This window comes from Leishmania panamensis (genome assembly GCF_000755165.1).
Source record: "Leishmania panamensis strain MHOM/PA/94/PSC-1 chromosome 35 sequence".
Taxonomy (NCBI): Eukaryota; Euglenozoa; class Kinetoplastea; order Trypanosomatida; family Trypanosomatidae; genus Leishmania; species Leishmania panamensis.
In genome coordinates, this window is record NC_025882.1 from 2,093,628 (window position 1) to 2,119,754 (window position 26,127).

At 57.1% G+C, this 26,127-nt stretch overlaps 9 protein-coding genes across 9 annotated transcripts, besides 4 other annotated features; all 9 read right to left on the minus strand.

The window, feature by feature from the left end:
* Nucleotides 1-1,921: 1,921 nt before the first annotated feature.
* Nucleotides 1,922-5,221, minus strand: ILERS (isoleucyl-tRNA synthetase, putative; the record flags this gene model as incomplete). Its single annotated transcript, XM_010705204.1, has 1 exon — nucleotides 1,922-5,221. One exon carries the CDS (start codon nucleotides 5,219-5,221, stop codon nucleotides 1,922-1,924), a length of 3,300 nt encoding a protein of 1,099 aa, XP_010703506.1.
* A 1,423-nt stretch (nucleotides 5,222-6,644) lies between these two features.
* On the minus strand, nucleotides 6,645-7,352 carry LPMP_355770 (hypothetical protein; the record flags this gene model as incomplete). The annotated part of the gene is made up of 1 exon (XM_010705205.1): nucleotides 6,645-7,352. The coding sequence occupies one exon, from the start codon at nucleotides 7,350-7,352 to the stop codon at nucleotides 6,645-6,647; it is 708 nt and encodes a 235-aa protein (XP_010703507.1).
* A 398-nt stretch (nucleotides 7,353-7,750) lies between these two features.
* Nucleotides 7,751-8,237: a repeat region.
* Nucleotides 8,238-8,431: 194 nt separating this feature from the next.
* On the minus strand, nucleotides 8,432-9,904 carry LPMP_355780 (hypothetical protein; the record flags this gene model as incomplete). The annotated part of the gene is made up of 1 exon (XM_010705206.1): nucleotides 8,432-9,904. The coding sequence occupies one exon, from the start codon at nucleotides 9,902-9,904 to the stop codon at nucleotides 8,432-8,434; it is 1,473 nt and encodes a 490-aa protein (XP_010703508.1).
* Nucleotides 9,905-10,712: 808 nt separating this feature from the next.
* On the minus strand, nucleotides 10,713-11,696 carry LPMP_355790 (hypothetical protein; the record flags this gene model as incomplete). The annotated part of the gene is made up of 1 exon (XM_010705207.1): nucleotides 10,713-11,696. The coding sequence occupies one exon, from the start codon at nucleotides 11,694-11,696 to the stop codon at nucleotides 10,713-10,715; it is 984 nt and encodes a 327-aa protein (XP_010703509.1).
* Nucleotides 11,697-12,491: 795 nt separating this feature from the next.
* On the minus strand, nucleotides 12,492-14,642 carry LPMP_355800 (hypothetical protein; the record flags this gene model as incomplete). The annotated part of the gene is made up of 1 exon (XM_010705208.1): nucleotides 12,492-14,642. The coding sequence occupies one exon, from the start codon at nucleotides 14,640-14,642 to the stop codon at nucleotides 12,492-12,494; it is 2,151 nt and encodes a 716-aa protein (XP_010703510.1).
* Nucleotides 14,643-15,480: 838 nt separating this feature from the next.
* Nucleotides 15,481-16,019: a repeat region.
* Nucleotides 16,020-16,255: 236 nt separating this feature from the next.
* LPMP_355810 (RNA helicase, putative) lies at nucleotides 16,256-18,349 on the minus strand (the record flags this gene model as incomplete). Its single annotated transcript, XM_010705209.1, has 1 exon — nucleotides 16,256-18,349. One exon carries the CDS (start codon nucleotides 18,347-18,349, stop codon nucleotides 16,256-16,258), a length of 2,094 nt encoding a protein of 697 aa, XP_010703511.1.
* A 763-nt stretch (nucleotides 18,350-19,112) lies between these two features.
* Nucleotides 19,113-19,829, minus strand: LPMP_355820 (hypothetical protein; the record flags this gene model as incomplete). Its single annotated transcript, XM_010705210.1, has 1 exon — nucleotides 19,113-19,829. One exon carries the CDS (start codon nucleotides 19,827-19,829, stop codon nucleotides 19,113-19,115), a length of 717 nt encoding a protein of 238 aa, XP_010703512.1.
* Nucleotides 19,830-20,297: 468 nt separating this feature from the next.
* On the minus strand, nucleotides 20,298-21,266 carry LPMP_355830 (hypothetical protein; the record flags this gene model as incomplete). Its single annotated transcript, XM_010705211.1, has 1 exon — nucleotides 20,298-21,266. One exon carries the CDS (start codon nucleotides 21,264-21,266, stop codon nucleotides 20,298-20,300), a length of 969 nt encoding a protein of 322 aa, XP_010703513.1.
* Nucleotides 21,267-22,256: 990 nt separating this feature from the next.
* Nucleotides 22,257-22,642: a repeat region.
* Nucleotides 22,643-22,709: 67 nt separating this feature from the next.
* Nucleotides 22,710-25,094, minus strand: LPMP_355840 (hypothetical protein; the record flags this gene model as incomplete). Its single annotated transcript, XM_010705212.1, has 1 exon — nucleotides 22,710-25,094. The coding sequence occupies one exon, from the start codon at nucleotides 25,092-25,094 to the stop codon at nucleotides 22,710-22,712; it is 2,385 nt and encodes a 794-aa protein (XP_010703514.1).
* Nucleotides 25,095-25,873: 779 nt separating this feature from the next.
* Nucleotides 25,874-26,127: part of a repeat region that runs on past the window's edge.

Consider the following 26,127-nt stretch of genomic DNA (forward strand, 5'->3'; position numbering starts at 1 on the left):
AGATACCCACCAGAGGAGTGAGGATGGGCGGTGGTCAGTGGAGGGGCAAGCAAAAGGTGAGAAAGGCGACGAGAAGAAGAATAGAAAAGAAGAGAGTCTGATCTAAAACGTTTGAGTCAGGACCGACGGCGAAGGCAAGTGAGATACCTCTCTCGGAGCATCCACAACCTTAGAGGGCCGAGCAGAGTCTTTCCGGGCACGTCCGACATGGCGTTGTGTAGAATTCGGGTCACAGACGACTTGCGCTAAACCCACTCGCTACATCACAAAGAAAGGAGCGGGGGCTCCCCCACCCAGAAATATTCTCGCCTACTCTTCATGTGTGGTGATGCGAAGGCTCGTTGTTGCTGCACTTCTGCGTTTTCCTGTTGCTTGCTTTCACTGAAAATTCGGGGGATCTTTTCTTTGGACTTCTTGTTCTTACAGGAACAAGGGGAGAGGGGAGAAGCGTGTAGCACTATTAAATTCTCATCCATACGTTTGCCTTTTCTTCCTCCCACACACCAACATGCGCAAAAAAAAAAACAGCACTTGTGGCTGAGAGGAGGAGGGGGTCGAGAGGACGACGCTCATTACCGCCAAACGCGATGCATACAAAACAACGGAGACCGCCACCAAACAAACAGAAAAAAACCCTACACGCTCCCTTCCCTCCTCGCATCTCTTTTCTTGTTTCTTTTTGCTGTTGCTGCTGTTCGCTCCAAGCGTACTTTAGCCTATCAGGGAGTGCGTTACACCACCCCTTTACCTTCGGCAAATGGTACGGGGGGTCGATAGTGCTGAGCAGCACCACTTCATCCGCGAGGGGAGGGGGGGGCCGCGTGCACCATTATCATCGACACCCACATGGGGGGCCCCTCAGCTGCGTTTGACAGCGAGCGAGCGTCTAAGACTGGCTGACACGCAACCCCCCCCTATAGCCACCATGACAGCGGCTGCCCAAAGGTCGTGTCAATCAAGAGAAAGCTGGGAAGAGGGAATGAGAAAAGGGCCCATTTTCGTTTTTTTCTTTCATTTCCGTCGTCTAAGATGAGTGGCAGGCGCCTGTGGAGCAAAGCGTATCCTTCTGGCATACCCTTGATGGCTTAGATGACGTGAAGAACAGAAGGGGTGCACATCCACTAGATGGCAACACCAACAAAGAAAGAAAACTCTGCAAGGATGCGCAGGGGTACTGCTTCATCATCCCATAGCCTTAAGTGCCCGCACATAGGCAACCCATCTCCAACGGGGATGTTTCGCTCCTTTAGCGCATCATGGAGTCGTAGCGGAGATGCTTGATGTGCGCTTCCCTAGTCTTCGCGTTGCTCGCTACACCCACATGCTACGGGTAAAACGATACGCGGCGTTTTCTTGCGATCTTCACACTGAAGAGGAGGAGAGAACACAAAATAAAGGAAAAAGAAGATATATATATATATATATATATAAGGGGAAATACGGTAAAGGGGGGGGGGTGAAGAAGAACAAATAAACCCAAATTAACGCTGACAAGCGCACAGGCACACGTACCCGCACCCACTGATTCGCGGACGTGGCAAGTTTCGATTTCATTGCCCCCCCCCCGCCCCTCCTCCATCTTCTACTTGCATTTGGAGTCGATTAGGTCTGACGGAGAGGGGCTAAATGGTTGGTGATTGGAATCGGAATATGGGCCAACTTAGGTCTCTTCTTCTCACACCATCTCGCTCTTCACAAGCGAAAAGAAAAAAGAAAGAAAGAGGAAAATTTACGAAAAAATGGAACTCCAGCTGACCGCATTAGGAATGCACAACACCGACCAGAGGGGAGGGAGGGGAGAACGGAGGGAAACAAAATGTGTATGTGTGTGTGGGGCGGGGGGGGATCAGCGTGCCATGGCACCTACTCTGGCGACCACCGTATAGGACGCGCGTTTCCTCACTCTCTTCCACGCGGCACCTTAAGCTTTGGGATTGGTGAAGACGAGGCGCACCGCCATGCCCGAGATGCTGTTATCTTCCTCCGCGACAAGCGTGGCGTCGCTGGGCTTCTGGTCCATCGTTGTCCACATACCCCTCAACGTCTGGTTGATCTGGTCCTTGGACTGGAGGATGGAGGCTGTCAGGTCTGCCTCCTCCGCTTCGAAGTACACATCCACCCGGTCCGTCACCAGCAGCTTCGCCTTCTTCCGCAGCTGCTGTACACGGTTCACGAACTCACGTGCGCGCCACGAGTCAATGAGTTCCTGATCCTCGCGCTTGTCGACCAGCACGACGACATCGTTGTCCGTGTTGCTCTGGAAGTCGGTGATGCCCTCCTTGACCTGGCGCAGTACCTTGACGTCCTCGATGGTCAGCTCCTTGCCGACGACGACGCCCTTTTGGTCATGCAGGAAGTTGGCCACCTCCTCCGGTGTCATGGCCTGGATGCCTTTGCGGATCGCAGGCATCTCCTTGCGGTACTTCTTGCCAAGCACCTCGAAGTTCGCGTCCAGTTTGGTCTCCAGGTACTCCTGGCCACTCGACATGACAATCTCGAATGCGTTCACCTCGTCCTTGATGTAGTTCGCCACTTTGCGCACGTCGTCAAGGTACTCTTGGTCCGGGTGCACAATAACAACCTGTCGCACCGGCCGTTTGATAGGGATGACCATCTGATCGCGCAGCACACGGACCAGATCCACAATGTTCATCATGCGCGACATGGCGCGCTCCAGTTCCGGGTCGTCGAAGGAGGCGTCCTCGTCGGGAATCATGAGGTAGTGTACAGAGTCCACTTGTGTGGTCACCGGGAGGAGGGGTTTGATCTGCTGATAAAGCATTTCTGCCACAAAGGGGGCGATGTGGCCCACAATGCGGGAGACCGAAAAGAGGAGATACAACATTGTCGACAGTGCCTGCGAGCGGTCCTCGCTGTCGGTGGAGTTCTTCATGCGGCGGCGGTTCATGCGCACGTACCAATTGGACAAGTCACCGACGAAGCGCAGAATGCCGGGAACGACATTGTACAGGCGGTACAGCTTCATCTCGGCCTTCACGTAGCGCAGTAGAGTCTGGCACGAGGCGAGGATCCAGCGGTCCATCTCGTTCGTGCTGCGCACCTGCAGCGATACCTGACCACCGGCCTCAATGCAGTAGTTCGTGTTCGAGATGAAGAACTTCGCGGCGTTGAACAGGGGCAGGAGGATGTCCTTGACCACAGCCTTCACACCAGTCTCGCGGAAGCGCAGCGGCTCGGCGCGCACCACCGGAGAACTAATCATGTACATGCGCAGTGCATCCGCGCCGTATGTGTCGACCACCACCTTCGGCTCCGGGTAGTTCTTGAGGCGCTTGCTCATTTTCTTACCGTCCTCGGCGAGAACGAGCCCGCTAACGGCGACGTTGCGGAAAGGGGACACGTCGAAGAGGGCAACGCCGAGCACCAGGAGGGTGTAGAACCAACCGCGCGTCTGGTCTAAGCCCTCCGAGACAAAGTCGGCCGGAAACAGGCTCTTGAACTTATCCTGGTTCTCATACGGGTAGTGCTCCTGGGCATACGGCATCGAGCCAGACTCAAACCAGCAATCGAATACCATCGGCACACGCTTCAACCGCGGCATGCCAGGACGCTTACTGGGGATCGTGATATGGTCGACGAAATCGCGGTGGATGTCTGTGATGCCGGTGACGCCGGAGAGCTCCTCGAGCTGCTTGACACTGCCGATGCACACAATCTCCTCCCAGTCCTCGCTGTGCCAGATTGGCAGTGGTGTTCCCCAGTAGCGGTTGCGCGACACGTTCCAGTCGCGGGCCTCGGCGAGCCAGTTGGAAAAGCGGCGGGTCTTGACGAAGTCAGGCACCCAGTACGTCTTGTCGTTGCAGTCGATGAGACGGTCGCGGAAGGCCTCGACGTTGACAAACCACGACTCGACAGCCTTGTAGATGAGCGGGGTGTCGCTGCGCCAACAGAAGGGATAGCTGTGCACAATGGACGCCTTGTGGAAGAGATGCCCCTTCGCCTCAAGCGCCTTGATAATCTCCGGGTCCGCCTCCTTGACGTGCTTGCCGGCGAAGTCTGTTACCTCACCCGTGAACATGCCGTTCTCGTCGACCGGGCAGACGAACTTGCCACCCTTCTCAAAGATGCCGGCGTCGAGGCACACCTGGTAATCATCCTCACCGAAGGCGGGGGCCTGATGCACAATCCCCGTACCAGCGTCCGTCGTCACGTAGGTACCGGAGATGACACGGAAGGCCGTTGCACCCATGGACGACTCAAAGTACGAGAAAAGCGGTACGTATCTCGCACCCACGAGCTGTGCGCCCTTGAGCTTCTCCACGACCGCATACGGTGCGGCATCGGCCTCCGCAGCGTTGTCGCCATCCTTTGCCTTGTTGGCTTTCTTGCCCTCCTTCTTCGGGTACACCTCCGCCAGGCGGGCCTCCGCGAACCAGTAGTGCCGCTTCGACTTGGTGTCCAACACCTTCACGTAGTCCAACTCGGGGTGCACGCACAAACTGAGGTTGCTCGGCAAAGTCCATGGCGTTGTAGTCCACGCAAGGAAGTACGTGTTGGGGTCGTCGCGAGTCTGGAAGGCAATCGTCACAGCCAGGTCGCTGACCTCCTTGTAGTTGGAGTTCGCCTCGAAGTTGCTCAGCGGCGTCGTACAGGCGGTCGAGTATGGCATCACGCGGAAGCCGCGATACACCAGCTTCTTTTCCCATAGCTGCGAGAAGACCCACCAGACACTCTCCATGTACGTGAGGTGCATCGTCTTGTAGTCGTTGTCGAAGTCGATCCAGCGGCCGACGCGCTCGACCGTCTTCCTCCACTCGTCAACGTAACGGGTGACAATCTTCTTGCACTCGGCGTTGTATTTGTCAATGCCGAGCTTCGCCACGTCATGCGACGTCTTGATCCCGAGCATCTTGTCAATCTCGTACTCCACCGGGAGGCCGTGGCAGTCCCAGCCAAAGCGACGGACGACGTGGTGGTTCGTCTGATAGGCAAAGCGAGTGACCATGTCCTTGATAGTGCCAGCCAAGATATGCCCGTAGTGCGGGAGACCAGTCGCAAACGGCGGGCCGTCGTAGAAGCTAAAGGGCCTGCGGCCCTCGGAGAGCTTCATTGAGGTGCGAAAGCAGTCTTTCTCGCGCCACATTGTCAGCACCTCCTCCTCCATGTGCGAGAAATTAAGCACATCGGGGTAATTCTTCAGCGGCCCACGTTGCTGTCCCGCTTGGGGGTCTTCGTGCGGCTGCGTACTCTCACCCGCCATGTGAGATGACAACGTGAGGCGAGCGAGTGGCGAGGAGGAACTCCGGGATGGCGGCTGGAGAGAGGGGTGCGTGGTGAAGCGAGGCTTTGGACTGGCGATGTTAAGTGTAGCTTGACTGTCGTCAGTGCGTAGTGTGGTGTCCGGCGCGGTCGATGGCGGATGTGAAGCAGGAGAAGGGGAAGAGGGGGAGGGAGCACTGGTAAAAGTAGAGCTCGCGGTGCTCGTCAGGAGCTTGCCAGCTGAATAGATGACCGTGCGGGTGGCAGTGGGATAAGGGTTACTACTTTTCTCGCTCTTCTTCCTTAACCTCGCCGTTGTACACGCTAACACACCGCAACCGTAGCCTCGCGCAAGCTGTGTGCTGCTCTGAATCATCCAATGCCCGGTGCACCGCACATGCCCGTTTTGAGTATTGTGTGTGTGTGTGTGTCTGTCCGCGCGAACCTGTGCTGCCAGGCAGCACACACCCACAGAAGGTTATCACCTACTCGACTGGTGTTGACCTACGGTTTCACGTCCCCCACGTGAGAGGGCTGCAACCCCCCAAAGCAGAAACCTAAACAAAAAGGGGGAAAAAAAAACGCCCCAACGGATGCCGCGATCACAAGACGCAAGCTGAAAAAGAAGAACCGACGAAGAGAGGGGAAGAGAGGCAACGCACAATCGCACGACTGCCCACATATGTTTCTCTGTTTGCTTCTTCTTGACCGAGGCAGACGCAAACAAACAAAAGTGACAACAATCGAGGACGATAGATTTATTCTGTTAGGTGTGGAACGGTGATTGAGAAGGTACGTCAGTGTGCGTTGCGTGTCATCGCTCGTCAAGCACGTGTGGGGCAGAGCGGAGGAGAGTCCAGCCCCACCAAGACGCGAGTACACGTTTGCCACATCACCATGACACAGTCACAGAAAGAGAGAGAAATAGAGGAAGGGAGTCAGAGGGAGAGAAAGAGAAAGAGATGAGAAGCCAATGAGCAAAGGCATGTACATGCGTTGCTGCTCCGTTGATTTGGAGAAGGCGGAAGAGGAGCAGGGGTAGTGAGACCCACCGTCAGCGTCCGGGCTATGCGCTTTTCGCAGGATCCCCTTTTCCTCACGACCACCAGACATTACCGCCACACCAGCGCCCCCTCCTACACGTAACACGGAGGTCCCCTCGCTAGTTGGTGGCTATGTAAATCAAAGGCGGTGTGAGGGGAAGCGGAGGGTACGGTTGTTTCTTCGTTTTCATTCCCTCCATCTTCAACGCCCACCTCGCATGAGAAGAAGAGTCTCCAGCAGCCGTGACAGCCGAGCCTTGAACTGAAAGAAAGAGACGCAGCGTTGTGGGATTGCGCCGACGTCGCAGCAGCGAGAAGTTGTCCTTGATGAGTCGACGCGTGCCCACAAAGTCGCGCACTTGTCCCGTCCATCGGGTCCACTCAAGTGATTCCGAGAGAGTGCAGGAGAAGCTGCTCGTACTCGGCAGAGCTAACAATGCGCACGAGAAGGTTACCTTGCGTTACTCCGGTGGCCTCGATGCGCAAGACCAGTTGCAGTGCTAGCATGTGCTTACAGCACCACACCTCCTGCCGCTGAATCGACTGGTATGCATACGCAGAGCAGGGACAGTAGTAGGGAGAGAAGAGCGTGTGCTCACCGACGTGGTAGAGACAGCGTCCCCTCTGCTCGGCTAGCGGGGAGGACACTCCAGGAGCACTGGCATGATCGTTCGGCTGTGAGATACCATGAACGGACACGGTGGAAGACATTGCGCCGCCACCGCCACGCCGCGCGCGATGAGTGTCATAATGCGTGCTGTCCTCCTCATCGTCCGACGTCTTCCCTGCCTCCTCATCGTCGGATGAGCTCACCTCAGCACTTTCCACATATCGTACGATCGACTCGGCCCCGTGCAACGCAATGCCAATGGCTGACAACGCCGTTTTACCGTAGAGAATTTCAAGCGGCGCAAGCGCCTCCTCAACGCTCTTGGGCACGCTATGTGCCTCGGCCCCGTCCGGGCGGACGGTATCACTGGCGTTAGAGCTCGCGATGACGTACTGGGCGTAGGCGTCTAAGACGGCGCGGGTGATAGGCACTGGAAAGTTCTCTACGACTCTCCAATGACCCTCCTCTGACGTATCCATGAACAATGAGTTGTGGTGAAGGGTCTTTTATTAGGCGGAGATTGCAAGGTGGCGCGGTACTTCCACCGCACGGTACGTGCTCCACGCTGTGAAGGGAGTCATTGACAACACGGAAGAAGGATAGAGGATGAGAACGAGTATAGCGAGAGAACACCGGTGACTTGACACATTTTTGGCGAGTCTGAGACGAGTGGTGAGGGATCACCACCTTTTCGTAGGCAGTCGACAGGACGACTTCTCGATAGGGCCTCAACGCACCTGTGCACTTTGCAGGCATTTAAAGGTGCGCGGCGCCCCCCTCACTGCAACAAACGTGTATATATACAATCGCGCATATGCATTCGCGCACGCCAGTACTTTGTGAGATTCCCTATGCCTCTTCAAGGCTTCTCGACCGAGACGAGGCACACACCTCAGCGCACGGTACCTCAGGTTCTAGCACCCCCCCTCCACACTCGGTGCGGGGGTGGCCAGGCCGTCCCGCTATCCCACCCCGCATTGCCGAGCCACTTCGGGTCGTGAGCCGGGGGGAGGGGGTCAAGCACCTACGGCGTGGTGTCGGAGCGGCCCGCGACAGCATACAGGTCTGCGCCACCACCCCCGTGCAATGGGTCAAGTGCCAGCGTGACTCGAACGCGTCCCACCCCGGCCCCTCACTGCCTACTACCGTGGGGAGCCTGCGTGTCGGCCCGAGGGGGGGGGAGGTGCAGGACGTGGCGACCGGCACGATGGCGGCGGCGGTGCTGAGACCGCCGAGCCGGCGCATAGCCGCAGTGCCTGCCCTACCGCTGCGGCACACCACGCGACGGTCCTGCTGGGAGGGAGAGGGGGCGGCGTAGAGTGGGGTTGGAGCTCGTCTTGCACGGCAGCAAATGGACACGCTGAGCATCACGAAAAGCGTGGAATAATGTTTGTATTCCTCAAACGTGAGAGTACCTGTGTGAGCGGTACACCTCATGACATACCAACAGACACACACACACATATACAGAGAATTATGAGAAACACGTAGAGAGGAATGGCCCAGAAGGCACGCGCTACGCCTCTGGTTGGGATGGGTTCCGTCGTGGGTATCCGTCTCACTTGTGGTGGTGGCGACGCTTCCGCGACTCTCGGGTGTCGTTATGTCGCCGGTGGTGTCGCTTTCCGTGCTTGGATTTCCGCACGAGGATGTTCTCGTCGTCACTTTGACGCGGTCGGCGTCGCGACGTGTCATGGATGTCGTCAGAAGGAAAGGAGGCGTCAATCAGATTGCGCAGCTCTTCGATGCTCGCCGGGCTAGCAAAGGATGCGGGCAGCTGACCTGCAGAGTCAGAGGAGGACGGCGATGGAGCGGGTGACACACTAAACGCGTCTTTGGCGCTCGCCTCTGTGGTTGCTTCTCGAGCCACCTTCAGCTGCTTCATGGCAAGGTTGTACTGATCGCACTCCGCAACCGTGCGGTACAGCGGAACCGTGCTAAAGGCTCGCGCATCTGCCAAGGCCGCTGTCGCACGTCGACTTCCAACACTGCTACTGCTGTACACTCCGTATCGGTACGAGATGGCTTTGAGAAGGCGTTCACTTACCCCAAACGCCCTGGACCACTTGTCGGGAAGTGTGAGGTCTGACGGGCATGATTGCTGTATGGCGTAGATGGCAAGCGCGTCGGCAGGGACAGCGAGAAGGCGGCGGCACCGCGGGAGGTCGTTCACGACCTGCACCGCACGTATCATCCACTGCGTGAGGGCGGCGGGCGGTCGTGCAACTTTTGCTACGGTGGCAACGCTTGGACGAGTCGCACCATTCACTGCAGTGCTACCGTCACCGCTGATGTCGCTGTGGGTTTCCTCGCTCGCAGGTTCCAACAGGAGATTCAAGTACAGTAGAACGTACTTGTATGGGCTCTCAACAAACGTCTGGAAGCCGAGCTGGTGCAGGACAGCCTCCTCCGCCTCTACCACGCAGGCCTTGAAGTCCTCGTAGCGTAGCAGAGAGGGCTTGACCTGGTCATTTACAGGTGTGCCGCTGCGGCGGAGGCTCAGCCGCATACAGACGTTCACCACGGCTCGAATGCGTATTGATGGGTCCTCCATCTTGGTTGCGATGAGCAAGCATGCCGCTACAAGGTACATAATGTCATCTTGATCCGATAAATGATGAATGCAGTAGTCGAGCGGGGCGTGCAGGTCGACCAAAGGCACGAGACCGGTGCGCATCTTGAGCTGCACGTGGTTTGGCACCAGATACTCGACGCCGACAGGGTGCGCATGTTTGCTTGAAGCGTCACCTGTCTTGTCCGTCATGGATGGATTGCTGCTGGACGATGAGGCGGCAAGCAACTCGAGCTGCGCACGCTTGAGATCCTCGCTAAGGCAATTTCGATAAGCAGGCATATCGAGTGCGCCAATGTACTGAGAGCGGAAGTGGGTCTCTACGGATGCCTCGAAGCGCTGGAAGAGAATGGAGGCGCGGTAAATTGTGGAGGGAGTGGTTCGCAGAAGCAGCCCTGCAGTCCGAATCAAGTCCACGCCGTAGGCCGTGTATGCATCTCGCGCTGCAGCATCTGTCATGGCGACCGAAAGAGAGAAGAGAGACGACTCGACTTTTTCTAGCGAGAGTACACACACACCCACACACACACACACAAACGCAAAGAGAGAACGAGTCTGATGATGGTAGTGTTTGGTACAGCTACACTGGCATGAAGACGTGCATGCGTGTGAGGAAAGAGTGCACTTCGCGAAGACGTTGCTGCAGTGGATCAGATCAAGACGTAGGGGCTTGTGAGTAGGATACGCCCGTCTTCAGAAAGTGTAATGGTAATGACAGCCGTGCGTGATCAGCGGTGTGCAGCGGCAAAGAGAGAGAGAGAGAGAGAAAGGGAAGAGAAACAGAGAGAGGGGGATAAGGGACCACTGAAGTGCCCGCAAACGAGAGAGATGAAGTGGGAAAGGCACACGGTCTTTTCTGCCCCTAAAATGCCCATGGAGGAAGCGGCATTTCCCTGTCACGAAACACAAAAGTCAAGGGTCTACGAGTCAGCATTTTGGTAGACGTGCCGTTCTTGCGAGCTGCTCTATGTGGTACGTGCAAAATGTGGAGCGGGCGTTGTGTGCCCTTTCACTTTGTCTTTTTGTTCGTTCTTACTTTCTCCTCCTCGTTGTGTGTGCGTCTGCCTGCGTGTGTGTGTGTGTGTGTGCGCTCCCAACCGGTGACGTGCCACACACACACACACACCTTACATCAACACCAGTAGGTGGAGCAGACTTCACCTGCGTCGAGGGAGAGTACGACGTGCCGATTACAAAACTTTTGAGTGAGCCCATTGGATGTGTTTCACATTGAAAAGAAATCCACACACAGGAGAACTTGGGTGCCTCAGAGATCCTCCGCGTCGCTAGGGTTACTAGACCCGCGTTGCTGCTCCCATTCCTTCTCTTCAGGTGCCTCGCCACGGATATAGTTCTGCAGCATGGAAAACTCAGAATCCGTGAGATCGAAGGCGGCAGGGTCGACCGCCTTCAGTTCTTCCCTGTTTCCTTTTAAGAAGGCCTCTTTCATTCGGTGGACCTCGTCCCGCGAGAAGACGTCGGCGGACTGGCCATGCTCACGTGTCAGTCGGTGCAGCATCATCTCCATCTCTCGCTCCTCCGACTTGATCTCCTGGGGTCTGTCCGCATCGATCGCTTCACGGAGTTCCGAGTTTTTCGTGAGCTCCTCGCTCAACTCGCGCAGAGCGCTCCCGATATTTTCGCAGTGCGGGGTCGGTGCACAGAACTGGGAGAAGACGGCAAAGCGGTGCTCTTCACTACTGATGTTGTACCCACTATTCGCTTCCCTTACAAGATAACTGGGGAAGTCGTCCATGTAGCCACTGTCCATCCACTCTTCACACAACAGCGCCACGGTGTCGCAGGTGCGGCCGCACTTGCTGTAATACTCCACCAAAGCCACCTTCATGACCTGTCGTGGTGCTTCAATGACCGACGTTTCGGCGTTCCTGCAAGCCTTTGTCTCATCCACGCGCAGAGACACTTGGCGAATCCATTGGCCCGGGTCCTTGAACGGAACACACAACTTCTCTAGCTCATCCAACACATCGTCCTCGCGCAGCTGCAGCCGGTGCTGACTCATCTCGTCGCGCATCCCCTGGACATAGATGAGGGCGTTATCGACAATGAAGGAACACACGTTACAGCGCAGAGCGTTTTGCACAATGGGGGGATAGGGTATGTTCAGCGGCAGTTCTTTACGAGCACTCGCGCACCCCGTCGCAACGGCCAGCACGCATACGAGCAGCAGCAGCGCTGCCGTAACGAGCGGCTGTGTCGACGACACATACGACCGAGGGTTGCAAGGCATTCTCAGCGCGTGTTTTTACTGGTGTGATTGCTTTACGAACCGCAGAAACACTGAGGTGTTGGAGTCTGTGTAATGAAGGACAGAGAAAGGGGAGGGTAGGCGACACGCACTACAGACCAGAGCCTATTTCTCCCGATGGACAGCAGATCGAACATGAGAGAGAGAGAGGAGAGAGAAAGCAAGCAGAGAGAAAAAGGTACAGTGACAAGATCACTTTCAGCTGAAGAGGATGCTGTTGGTGACGGGCGCAGAGACGAAAGGAGGTGGCGTCACAAACATAGCCCTGTCACTCATTCAAAGTCAGTGGTGAAGCCATCGTCCCCCTCTCCCCGACGTTTCAGCTGTTTAGCTCGCCGCTTCCGCATACGTGATCGAAGCACCCCACTTCACCTCCCCCCCCCTACACACATGTCGTGGCTCACTGCAACCTGTCCCTTGCCTTTTGCACCCACTTCCCTCATGAAATGAATCTCCGCTCATTTTCTTTCTTCTTTCGGGTCCATGCAGTGGAGGTAGAGTTGCTTGTCCATGTGCGCGTAGACTTGGGCCTGTTCGACTACGCGAAGCAGTTGGAAAGCCTTCCCTGCAGGCACCGAAATGGTGGCGCACGTCGCACACCATAACAGGCCCTGAAGGCAACGGTACGCGTTTGGTCCGCTCACTCAGCTGGTGTAGATGATGTAAGAGGTAAAATGGAACGGGAGACGAGGAGAGAGAGAGAGGAGGGCAATATCCGACACCTCCCCGCATCCATGAACGCACCATGCACCTCAACACGCAGAAGCCTCCGTACAGTTACCCCCTCTTGGTAAAGACTTCGCGCACGCGACGCTCCAGTTCCGTCTGCTGACGCTTGCTGTGCTCTGTCGATGTGAGGGACCTCTCTTCGGCGCCGTTACCCGCCCACTTAGCGTCGGCCACCGGGGTCTCGTACTGGCTCGCGAGCCTCTGAAGACTACGCAGGTGCTTTTCCTTCCGTGCCTGCGCGTCTGGACTGTCGTCCTCCTCATACATGTAGCAGAACACGATGGTGTGTAGCCAGTCAGGCATGTTTTCTCGAAGGGCCAGCTCGGTGGCTTTGGCGTGAAAGCGGCGGCGGTACGGCTCCAGTCGAGTCAGAAGGCCTTCCTCGAAGGCATAGAGGCGGCTCAAGATGGGCGGACTATCGTCCACTTTCACCTCTTTGCGCACCATGTTGATGAATCGGTTCGTGCTGTATGGGTTGCCTTCGGGTCTCAGCCAGGTCAGAGTCGGCGCCTCGCTCCTTGTCATTGACTGCTTCCGCGTTACTGCTTCTGGGTTCACGCCACTAAAAAGCAGCCGCAACTCCTCCTCCACCTCTGTCCGTCGACTCGGTGACAACTTCGACGTCAGCAGACCCCAGCTCTTCACCTTTTCAATGTCTTCCTCGCGGAGGCGCTGCGCTTGATGCTCCACAAGCTTGCCAAGCACCTTTGCAGCGCCCGGTGCAAAGTCCATGGCGTGGTCGCCAAAGCCGCAGCATACAAAGCAGTTGAAGGAGCCGCCGTTGTGGTCGACGATGGGAACACCGTCAGGGGTGAAGGCTCGCACGTACTCGCGTACGCGCACGACATTGCTACCACGCTCGTTTTCCGTTGACGTGGAAAATGAGCTGAGGGGGACCGACCAGCCGCACTTGATTCGCAAATATGACTCCAGACGATCGAGCTGCCTCAACACAAGTGCGCGAGTTTCGGTCTTGGCAGTGCTGTCCAGGGAGAGCAACCCTTGCAGCACAACGTCCTGTGGTGTGGGCAAAACCTTTGACTGCATCATGGAGGCGACGGCAGATGAACTGCCGTCGAGCCCATCGTGACTATTTGTGGAGGAGGAGGTGCTGGGCCACGTGTAGCCATAAAGACTGCAGTGGCTGCTGAGCAGCGCCAGTGTCCCTGGGGTGGGGCGCGCAAGAGAGCCTACAACACCATCGCCGCCGGATAGAGCATCTGCGGCCGGGGAAAACGAGGTCGCTGCCGCGGATGGGCGTCGGCGCGGCTTGCCTTGGAAGAGGGACCGAATCGCGTCCTTAAGGGCGCCGTTTGGTTGCTGCACTACCGCCGAGAGGCCGCTGAGACCCAGTACTGGGAGGCGAGAGTTGGGAAGGGTCATGGTGCCAGTGCTAGCCCCCGCCGCAAGGACCACCACATCGTATCCTTCGCAGGCGAAAAGGCGCTGCTCCGGATGCAAGGGGTCAGGCTTCGACACACGAATGCTCCTTGTGGATTCGACATTATACTTGAGGTAGGTGACAGTGTCTTCGAGTCGCTCACCGAGGGCAAACTGTACGCCGTAGTACCGCGCGCACACGTCAGCTAATGCTCGGGTCCAGCCAACGGGATCGATCATCAGAGGCGCCGCGTGCGCTGTCACGGCGGGCTCTTTTTGCTCGTTGAGAACCGTAATCGGTCCAGCGAATACATGCTGATGGAGATGGGGGTACTTTTTCACGAGCTCGCACACAACCGAGTGACTGACGCAGGACAGGTTGTTTGTGTATGCCATCACTTCGACGTCGGAGAAACAGGATCGAGCACGTCCCCACATCCAGCGGTATACCACTGGGTTGAGCAGAATGTTAAACAGGTGTTCTCGGGCAATCAGATCCGGGCAGGTGGTGGGGAACAGCATGCCACGCAGCACTTCGTTGCGCAATGCCGTCCGAGACAGCGAAGGCTCAATCAGCCCGACACCCACAAAAGGGAGCGAGTCCCTCGTCTCCCCTCCCGCAATGTCGCCGCGGCGCTCAAAGACGGTCACCTTGAAGCCCAGCCTGGCGAGCTCATAGGCGACATGCACACCCGCTACACCAGCGCCAATGACCGCGGCGCTCGGCGCAGTCAGTGACAATCGCTCCGTTAGGTTTGGGGAAACTGAGTCACCCACCGGTGTGTCTACCGGTGGCATCCGAGACCCACGCTGCCCCATACTATTCCTCGCGAAGGAGAGAGAAGGAGCGCGAAATGTGTGAGCGGGGATAATACGAGAATATAAGTATACACTGAGAGTCTTGATCCCGTACGAACCACGTTGGTGGAGTCTGACCAAAGTTCTACAGGAAATGAAGATCACCAGAGAAGGGTGCTCAGGCGACACGCACGTCACTGCGGAGAAATATATCAAAAAGCACTTCTCTCGCGTGCGCAACACAGCACTTTTCTGCTACTCAAAGGCACCGCAATGCATCCACAGCGGCCGCACCTGAGTTGATCAACTACTGCAGGGAGTCCTACAACGATCTGTGCAACGGGGCCCTTCCCGCAGTAATGGCGTTTTCTCCAAAAAGAACTGAGCAACTAGCCTCCCATGTTAGGGTTGCGACGCCAGACGAGCATAGTCGCGTCGCACAGAGCAAAAAAAAAAAGAGGAAAAAGAGAGAGTTAACGCAGGTCGCGACGAGACGAAGCTTGTATGGAGGAGACAGCAACTGTGTCTTGACGGCATTCAACGTCTGCGGACATAATGGTGACATAGCCATGCTGCTACCGTGTCAGACGAATTTCACAGCTCTATCCCGCATACATGCACCCCCCCACACACACACAATACACGATTGTAGCGTCAACGATTCCCTAAGTGCTTCGGCGACACAAGTCACCAGAAAAAGAACTCACTGATCCACTTTATGGACTTCGCTATCGTTTTCCTCTCGACTTCTTCTTTTCGGATCCGTGCCCGCTGATGAACTGAGCTGAGATCTGAACACTGTAGGTCTGAAGGAATCCCCTCTTTCACTCTTTTCTTTCGTCCTTCTGCCATCTTTCCGTGACATGCGCCACTGTAGCGCATCATACCGAACGGTCGACTACCCCCACTCGGTGCGGGGGTGGCCAGGGGCCGTCCCGCTATCCCACCCCGCATTGCCGAGCCACTTCGGGGCCGTGAGCCGGGGGGAGGGGGTCAAGCACCTACGGCGTGGCGAGGCCCGAGCGCGGCGTCGCTACGGGTGTCGGCGGCGAGGTCCGTGGGCGGCGTGGTGTCGGAGCGGCCCGCGACAGCATACAGGTCTGCGCCACCACCCCCGTACAATGGGTCAAGTGCCAGCGTGACTCAAACGCATCCCACCCCGGCCCCTCACTGCCTACTACCGTGGAGAGCCTGCGTGTCGGCCCGAGGGGGGGAGAGGTGCACGACGTGGCGACCGGCACGATGGCGGCGGCGGTGCTGAGACCGCCGAGCCGGCGCATAGCCGCAGTGCCTGCCCTACCGCTGCGGCACACCACGCGACGGGCCTGCTGGGAGGGAGAGGGGGCGGCGTAGAGTGGGGTTGGAGCTCGTCTTGCACGGCAGCAAATGGACACGCTGAGCAGCAGGAGCAGATAATGTTACTACTGCGAGACTGTTAGACGCGTATTAATCGAGAAAAATGAACAACACGGCGAGAGCGTCATCGCAAATGAATGCAAAGAGAGTGCGCGAGTTGGGAGCTGCGGAAGAGGTGCTGGTAAAGATGGAACAGTGCTTGCCGCATCTTCTGGAGGTGTCCAGACTGACCAAATGCAAGTGCACAAGTTAGTGGCTTCAGTTCTTCCAAACATGTCTTACGAGGCCGCTGTAAGGAAGTCTGGCGCGGCGTCCTGCAGCCACTCCTCCTGGATCACCGAAACGTCTTTCATGTACCGTTTCGTGGTACGCACAACGCTGTTGAAGATCACCAGTGCCGGTTTCTTGCGGTGGGCAAAGAGGACGCTGGACGGGTGGATGTGGACTGGTAACTGACCCACAATGGTCTGGTACATCCCGAGTTTTGCGTTGTAGAAGGCGGCGTTTAGGAAGTAGCCAAAGCAGAGAGCGCGGCGAAGCAGCTCTGCATCAAGCAGCTTTCCTTGGCGCACCGCGCCACCCTGAGAGGACTCACTGCCGCCGTGTCGCAGGGCCTCGTAGTGCTCCAGCAGATCGTCGCCCTCACCATCTCTTTTGCTGTGGGGGCGCTTGTGCGACAGAGAGTCTGAATTAGCAGCGTTGTGAACTCGAGAGTACCGCAGAGACGCGGGGAGAAGCTTGGCGAGGAGCTCGCTGTCGTTCTTCTCTTCCAAGATGCCATGTAGCTGAGTGATGATGTCCTCCACCTTTAGCATTTGTCGGTAGCTCATCGAGTTGGACTCGCACCAAGTCTTGCGCTGATCGCGCGGAGAGCGGCAGTACGCCTGATAGATGCTGAGGAGGGTCGCGTGATCGCCGGTAGACTTGGCGAAGGTGGCGCGGCAGCGGTCAGCAGCCTCCTTAAACTCGCGCGAGGTGAGAAAAAGGTTGTCAGCGCTGGCCATGGCGATCACGACGACGGCCTCATAGGCGACGCCGAGGGCCTTGGCAGTCAGGAGAGCCATCGTTGGCATCGGTTCAATCGGGAAGTCAGTCAAGCGTGCGCCCAATGCCGTGATATGGCCTGTCTTGTCGAGGGCTTGTAGCAGCATCAGAGTCTCCTCCGCCTTCGCCACAGCTTGTGGGCGCGGCATATCCATGAACTCGAACGCGAGGATGTTGTGGATGTGAAGGCTCTTCATTTGAAGCACAACACTGAGCAGACTGCTGCGGCGGATTTCGGGAATGGTGTTCTCGCTCAGGTTCTCGAACGCGTGTGCGGTATAGAGGCGGTAACACTTGCCGGCGGCCACGCGTCCGGCACGCCCCGTGCGCTGCGTGGCCTGTGCGCGGCTGATGTCCACCTCCGTCAGGGCCTCCATCCCGGACTTGCTGTTGTAGTACTTGGCCTTCACGACACCGCTGTCCACGACGTAGCGGATGCCCTCCACCGTGATGGACGTCTCGGCGATGTTGGTAGCGAGAATTACCTTGCGCTGCCCATTCAAGTCTGGCTCAAAGACGAGCAGCTGCTGCTCGTACGGCATCGCAGCGTACAAGGTCAGAAGAGAGAAGTCGGGGACGTCGTTGGGCAGCAGCTTCATACGCTCCAGCAGAATGCGCTTCGCGTCCTCGACTTCCTCCTGACCCGTCAGGAAACACAACACATCGCCAGGCGGCTCTGTCTGATGGATCAGCAGGATGGTGCTGATGGCTGCCTCGACGTAGTCGGCCTGCGGCTCCACTGTGTGCATTATTGTCACTGGAAACATACGGCCGTGCACGACCCCGATTGGGGCGTTCCACCAAAACTTAGAGAAGTGATCCGCATTCAGCGTGGCAGACATGACCACAATCTTCAGTGAGTCCTCGCGCTGACGCACGATGGCCTTCAGCAGTCCAAAAAGTACGTCTCCGTGCAGTGTGCGCTCGTGGGCCTCGTCAAGTATAATGCAGCCGTACTTGGACAGCGTTGGGTCGGCCTGAATCTCACGCAGTAAAATACCATCCGTGAGAAATTTGATGCGTGTGGCGTCAGTGCACGTGTCATCGAAGCGAACGGCGTAGGCCACTTCGCTGCGGACGTTTCCGCCGCGCTGCCGGGCAACGTGGCGTGCAATGGTGACGGCTGCAACACGGCGCGGCTGCGTGCACCCTACAATGCCAGCCCCTGGACGCTTACTTAGGATATCGTCCCAAACATACTGCGGAATCTGCGTCGTCTTGCCCGATCCGGTCTCCCCAACGATGATCACGGCTTGGTTCTTGCGGATCATGCGTACGATGGAGTCCCGCGCCTCGGTCACGGGGAGCTCCGGGCTGCTGCTGGCCATGGTGTATATGAGCTGCGAAAGAGAAAAGAAGAGTGTTCAGGTCGCTGCCATACACACAAAAGGCTACACACAAGCGTGAATGCCGCCCGTGCGTTCTGGTAATGGGTATGACGAGTACAAGAGCGAGTGGGTTTGGAGAAGAAGAGTGACGACACGAGACCACCCAAGAGAGGCCTAAAAGTAGTCCGACGCAAACATTACTGTAGTGCACACGACAAGCCTATGAGGGCTAGTAGCTCAAGTGAGCATTGCCAGATCTGTGATCCTTGATAACATACGGCAAAGGGAGGGGGGAGGCGCAAGAGCACGGTGATGCTGCCCCGCCGTTTTCTTTCCTTTTCACTCTCCCTGTCTTCAGGCACACAATGCCTGGTTAACGCGCAAGTGTTTATCTGTAAGAAGCAACAGAGCCCCAGCGCATACTCACCTTCCGCACACATGCATGTTTGTGCAAAGAGAGAGAGAGAATGGGCGACACATAGGGGAGGGGCGAGAAGGAGAGCTGGATACGACGGCGACGTTTAACGTAGACAACCAACGTGTGAATTGTGAGACTGGGGCAGACGTCTGACCATCCGTGTAAGAGTGCCTCGGCAATGTAAAACACAGAGGCGCGGCCGCACGTTCAAATCCAACGCCCGAAGTACGATGCCCAGCATCGAGGTTCGCCTTACATGTAGCCATGCCATCGGTTCCTACCCGCACTGACCTCGCTTCCTTGGTGGTGTGCGCGTTCTGCCGGCAACTTGTCTCAGGTTGGATCTCAACCGCAGAGCGAGGCCAAATCTCCACCGAAGAGGTATTCCTCTGGTACAGAGTTGAAGATTTGCTGGAATTGGTAGGCGCTGAATATGTAAAAGGGGATGTCGATGGGCTGCAGCCGTGTCCACTCTGCCCGTGCCACATCGCCCATCGGCGTCTTGGCGCGCAGAGCCGTCGACAGTAGCTGGTAGCCCGGGTAGGTCGCCTCCGACCACACCTCCGCGACGGCAAGGCCAGTCAGAATGGGCGTTGTGCGACCACGCAGAAACCGCGGCAGCTTGTCATGGAAGATCTTAAAGAAGACGTACACGGGCGGCGTGACAATGCAAGCAGGGGCCAGAAACAGCTGGTACTGGATGAACCGGTACGAGGTCCAGAATTTCTTTTCGTCCTTGGTCGCCGGCAGCTCGTCAGACATGCAGATGCGGCGGCAGTTGTCCATCAAGATCTTTACGTTGCGCACTTTCTCACGCGCGTGACGCTCGCTAGGGATCGGAAAGAGGGGAACGCGGTACCGAAGCCCATCTGCGCCGCACCAGCTTCGCGTATCTGCGTCGTACACGCCAGGGTCGCTGTCTTCCGGTGCCGCCGCCTGGAAACTTGTCTGCGTTTGGCCGAGCACAACTTGAATGAAGTCCACCAAGAAGGCGGTGAGACCGCTGCACATGTCCAGAATAGAGGGCACATTGCTGCCGATGCCCGTGTTGTAGTGCGACATATGGGGGGCAAGGCGGCAGTCGAAAACAGAACAAAGAAGGCGCACACTGGCCACACCCGGCTCTACACACAAGCGGGACTAAACGGAGGCAGTATGCTTACCGGTGGTGTGATGCAGGGCGACACCTAGAGGGAGATGCGAGACGAAAGAAAAAAAAAGAGATAAGTTGGCTTCGGTGATGAAAAGACTGCATTCCACTGTGAAGGGCGGTGGGTGAGAGGAAAAGGGTTACACTTCCTACCCCCCTCCCTCGACGCGGTACTGTCAACGGGTTGCAGTTCTTCGTTCTGGCGCACCGGTTTTCGGTGTGTTCAAGCGTACCCTGCTGTCCGTGCCCCCCGTTCCGCCTCATTAGCGTACCGGCACAGAGGGATGTAGAGAGTCCCAATGGTTGCTTGCTCTGCTGGAGTGACAATTATAGGCGTGGCAGTGCCATGCAAGTCCAATCAAGCGACGACAACTCGGGGGCTATCCATTCCACGACCGTGTTTCTGGTCGATGTGGGACGGCGAGCAAGTTCCGATGGACGCTGTCCCGCCGCATCGGATAGTGAAAAATCTTTCGACTTCGAGGTCCGTAAAAGTACTCGAGGCGCTTCTTCTGCTCCAGCACCCACGGCTTATCCTTGAAGTGCTCTCGCAGCTCCATCACCTGCTTCATCCGCAGGCTACTGTGAATCTCGGTAAAGGACGGAGACCTCAGCTGCGCCTTCGTCTCGAGAGGCCGCGCGGAGGCGAAGGCCCGATCCAGTCGCTTCGCCATCACTTCCGCAACGTGCGTCATTTCTTCTCTCTTGCCAACACAGCGCATCTCGTCGCAAATCACGGCGGCGCGCAGCACAATCGCCACGGCGTCGGGGTGCGAGTGCGAGCAGCTCTGCGTAAACTGCGCGCAGCCCTCAACGAACTGCAGGAAGGTGTCCTGGTCCGCCTCTGGCAGCTCGTCGAAGACCTTTATCTGACCTGCCAGGCGCATCTCGCTGAAGCACTCGAGCGCTTTCAGTAGCATCTTGGCCTTGTCATATCCACGATTGTTGTCTTTGACTTTCCACCGCTCCGTCATGAGCGCCACCAGCACATTGAGTCGCTCCGCTGGCGGTAGGTCTTCAAGGCGGTTCGTGGACAAGACATAAGCATCGTTGTTGCTGTCATCCCGCAACACCGCAAGGTTCTCGGTCGCCTCCCGCTCGTGGCCAACCTCGGAAACAAGCTCGTAGTTATTGCCCGCCGTCAGCCACCAGTTGCGCGAAAAGCGTCGGCAGTCCTTTACGAGACTCTTGTAGCGCGCGTGAGGGTACTGGTGCAAATTGCGGAGGCCGCGTCGTTGCACTGTTAGGGGCGAACAAGAGCAGATCATGATCGCCGAAGGCTGCGGAGATGCGCAGCTGTGAAGCTGAACGGCCGCAGCGGTGCGCCCAACCAATGCCAATCGCTGCATTCCCACAACGGCACCGATGGGGAGTCTGAAGAAGGTGAAACGCGCGAACAACAACAACAAAAGGCGCACCCGCAACCCAGCCGAGGCCAAGAACGGAGCGCGAAAAAAAGAGAGAGAGGCAGCGGAGGGGAGGAGAGCACCTGCTACGGTGACTGACAAGTATGCATGAGCTACACCTCAACCGCGCTATTCTATCCCTCACATTCCCTTGCACACCCCAATCAAAGGACTGTGCTTTGTTAATAGTTTTACAAGCACCTGGCCAGCAGTGACTGGCACCAGAGAGAAGCGAGGAGGACCAAGTGGGAGAGATTCGAAGGCACGCAGGCGTGACAGCTCGACTTGCTCCAAGTTTGCCTGTGGGACGAAATACCCACGCACAACAAGGAGAGAGTGAATAGCAAGACAAGGTAAAAAACCAACCAAATGAATCAAGCAGCGCAACGCCCGACACAGCAGAAGGGAGTTCCCTCCCTTTCCTCCTTTCTACGTGCGACGATTTCGAACAGCACAAGTGCTCCACCGTGCCCAGAGCGATGAGTGAACCTACCCCCCTTCTCGGAGGCTCCGCTAATTCTTCATCTGTTGCTTCGTTCGAATGCCAAGATGAACTAAGGAGTGAGGGCACGATAGGACAAACAGCACCGCGGATCGCACATGATACGGGGCTGCGTGCACTGACCAGCTATGCTTCTCGGTCACTGAGCCGGAAACGTTCGCCACAGACATACCATGGTAGAACCTCCTATTGCCCTCTCTTACTATCGTGAGGGAGCACAACTGGGGAGTCGTCGCAAAAGCCTCCGTATTTCAGTGATGCTGAGCACCGTCGCTCGCCACTCCCAAGCGAATAAATTTCACAGAGCAGCACGACTGCAACGCGCATACAGCCCCCTTTCTTTTTTTATTTATTTCCTCCCAACGTGTCGTTCCACCACAGACAAGGCTACAACGATACGCATTACAGCCACAATTTACCTACAGCTCTATGTTGCATCACAGCTAAGCCAAGGAACCGGCCCACCCAACCCCTTTTTAGCGACGCTTCAGACCCATTGCATCTGCACTGCACACAGCGCAGGTTAGGTCCAGGATTACGCGCAAAATCACCGCAACGCCGTTGAAGCAGAGAAGCAGTAAGTGGGATGCGCATATATTTACTATGCCGTCGACACGATTCGTAGCGAGTTGGTACATACCTGACCATGAGCACAAGACTCCTCGCCACAGCACCAGCCCAGCCATATCTGCCGACAGACAAGCAGTCTACACAGCCGTATACCCGAGGGGAAGGCTGCAGGTTGCTTGGCTTCCCCACAAAGAGTTGGGGGTACTAGACGCTGGATACCATGCGGTGAGGTGGCTGGCATTATCAGCGCATCCGCGCTGGCAACATAAAGAAAAGGCACCAAATCGGCACTTGCAACGCGGCATGTGTGCCTATCAGACATTGGGATCAAACTTTCCCTGCTTCACAGCGCGCTGAAGAGAGCCCTTCGCACCTCCAACCTTTGCTTTCGAGGTCTTTTTCTTGTTGGCGTACGCAGGGACACGCTCGGTACGCTCTGACTGAATTTGTTTCGTGCGCTCCAAGCGATGCTTGGAGCGCTTCTCATGGTAGCGTTTATCGTGATACTCGTCGCGAGGTTCCCGTTGCTGCTGGGGTGAAGCTAGGCCGACTGCGCTTGCAGGAGCCAGCTCTTGTCCCTCGAAGGCTGCCGATAGCTCCGCATCCACGTGTCTGGGAGCCTGACTGTCTGCAGTACTACCACCACGGTGCCGCTCACGTTCCCATCGCCCGCGGCCTCGATTGTCGTCACTGTCACCGCCGGAGGCGTCGTCAATAATGTCACCCCCTGCAAGGTGCACATCTTGCTGTCCATCGTCCAGCTCATCTTCGTACATGATTTCGTTCAGCATGCGAATTTTCGCCTTCACCTCCTCATCGATGTCAAAGGCGTCGGACATGTAGGCCTGCGGATCGTTTATGGTGATCTTGTACGCCGCGTCCTCGTCCATCTCGTTCCCTTTCGCGCAGCCGTCGGTGTAGCCGTCGTCACCGTCGGAGCCTGTCAGCATTTCGTACAAATCACGGCCCATAAAGCGATAGAGTGCGTCAGGCTCAAAACTGTCGTCAAAATCGTATAACACCAAGTGCGTTGAGGGGTTGGCACGCGTCGCCGGTGATTGCGCTGCAGGAGCGCTGGCGGCGGCGGCAGCAGGAGGTTTCCACATCCCGGTCTCCTCTGCCGCCAGTGCTGCCGCCAACTCTGCGTCTGACTGTCCAGATGCCGTCAATGGCCCAACGAGGTGCGGCGGCAGGTTCTCCATACTCGCATCCATGATAAATTGCTCCACATCATTGCTGTAAAAGTTCAAGGCAGCGCGAATACCAGCAGCGCTGTATTGGGGGAACACCTCCATCACCATGGCGACGAGAGGATCGTCGACAGTGCTCGTTGCGGCAGGCAGGGGTGATGAAGTCGACGGCAACGGACCACCATCGGCCGTCTCGGCGGTAGTGACGGCGTTGCCTGCCGGAGGATTGGTCAGTGCGCTCGTAATCGTGTCCTCTGAGGCGCCGAGTTTTGCCGCCTCGTCCGTCGTGACGAGGCGGCGCGCGAGAAGATCGTCAATGTGCACGCCCTGACGCACGATCTCGAGGAGCAGGAGCTCAAAGAATCGCTGCCGGGCACCGCGGGCGGCGTCGGCAAAGTCGTTGCTGTCTGAGGTATCCTTCGTGAGGGTGAGCATTACCTGCCCTAGCGCCTTCTCACCCGCATCGTCAGCGAATCGGCCTGAGGGGTAGAGGAAGTGTATGAGGCTCAAAAATGACCCATTACCGTACGCCTGTAGTGTGTCCACAACAATGCCGCAGCTATGTTGACGCAAGTGCTCACGCAAGTGATTGTAGGTACGATTGATCAGCTGTGGAATGCAGTAGCTGTCCGAGTTCTGTGACCGCTGCGGTCCCTGTGTCGTGTAAGTGTGATACAAGACCAACGCCGACGATGTGTTGATCGCGGCATTAACAATGACGGAGTTTGCACGGCTCAGGATTGGCCGCCGAGGCGTCAGGTCATCGCAGACCATGATAAAATGCTGAAGAACAGGTGACAGCACATCGACAATGACCCGCAGCCCTCGTAGTGTCCGCGGCAAGGACATGTAGTCTGACAGGAAGGGGGCGCACTGCACCACAGCCCAGAGATGCTTGGTGAGGCGATACACCTGCTCAAAGGAGGAGAGGATGTCACCGGGTTGGCGCTGAAAGCGGCCGCGCTGAAGCTCACGCGTGCACCGCACAGCTAAGCGGTTGACGCTGTCCCACCAGGTTGGCATGAACACGTTGAGCGTACAAAGGTAGCCAGGGTTGAGCAGGATGAGGGAGGTGAGGGCGACAGAGGCGGCAGCGCCGCTGTGACGAAGCAGCAGCAGGGACACCGGAAAGAGCAGCTTCCACGGCAGGAGGACACTCAGTCGCGCTGCCAGGCTTGCCGGGTCGACATGGCGGCGCAAGCACGGATCCGTACCAGTTGCGAGACGAATGAGAACCTCTATGACGCGCTGCTCGTCGTTTGGTGTTACAGCGTTGCGCTGCACCTTCGAGTGGGAGCTGTGGGCGTGGTCTACAGCGGTGATGACGTTTACCAAGACCACTGGCAATCGGTCGTGGTTCGTGACGACGATCCAGAAGGTGATATCATCTGCTTCAGCTAGCCGTTCAATGCCCGCCCACAGCTTTTCAGACAGGTCGACCGAGCTGAAAAAGGTGCTGCAGACAGCACCGCCTGCATCCGGAAAGGCATCCTGCAGTGAAGAAGCCATGTCCCTCAGTGGGCATCCGAGTAGCAGGGGTAGGATCTGACGGAATAATGACTCGCTTGTTTCCAGTCAGAACGGAGAGCGGTGCGGGGGCCCTAAAAAGTGAAAGCGATCACTCGACAGGAGTGGAGAGCGGAGAGAGAGAAAAAACAACACCGCAAGGCGCACACAACGGTGTTAAGGAGGAACGAGGAAAACATCACCGATAGAGACTACGAGGTGTGTGTGTGTGTGAGGGAGGCAGAGAAGCGGCCCATGGTGGCTACCACTACTGTTTGTAACACAAACGTGGTGCAAGAGCAGCAGAAGCCGCTACTACCACCGCTACTTGTCTCTCACCTGCTCTCTCCAAGGAAGGGTTTGCTTTGCACTGTCTTCTTGTGTCAAGAGAGGTGCTTGCGTGCTCGCGATTGCATCGTGCGAGAACGAAAAGTAGGCGATAGACGTGCGCGGCTCACGCACTCGAGATGTGCTGAGCGTTGCTTTCTGCATGGAGAACCAGTTCCAGAAGCCACACAGCTGCCTGATCAGTGCTAGCTGTGATGAGAAGTCACCGCCGCGTTTCTTTCTTATGCTTCGAAAACGAAGGCAAGGCCACACAGCCCCACCTCACGAATTGCAGAGTGCCCCAAACACACGTGACGTTGTACGGGAACGAAAGAACCTCTTCCCCTTTAAAGGATAGCAGCAGTGGCGCGTTTGCCCCCGATTGCCAACGTCATCCTCCACCATCTTTCATGAAGACGCGAAGACACGCCCTATGGAGATGGACACCTGCTGCTCAGCGTGTCCATTTGCTGCCGTGCAAGACGAGCTCCAACCCCACTCTACGCCGCCCCCTCTCCCTCCCAGCAGGACCGTCGCGTGGTGTGCCGCAGCGGTAGGGCAGGCACTGCGGCTATGCGCCGGCTCGGCGGTCTCAGCACCGCCGCCGCCATCGTGCCGGTCGCCACGTCGTGCACCTCTCCCCCCCTCGGGCCGACACGCAGGCTCCCCACGGTAGTAGGCAGTGAGGGGCCGGGGTGAGACGCGTTCG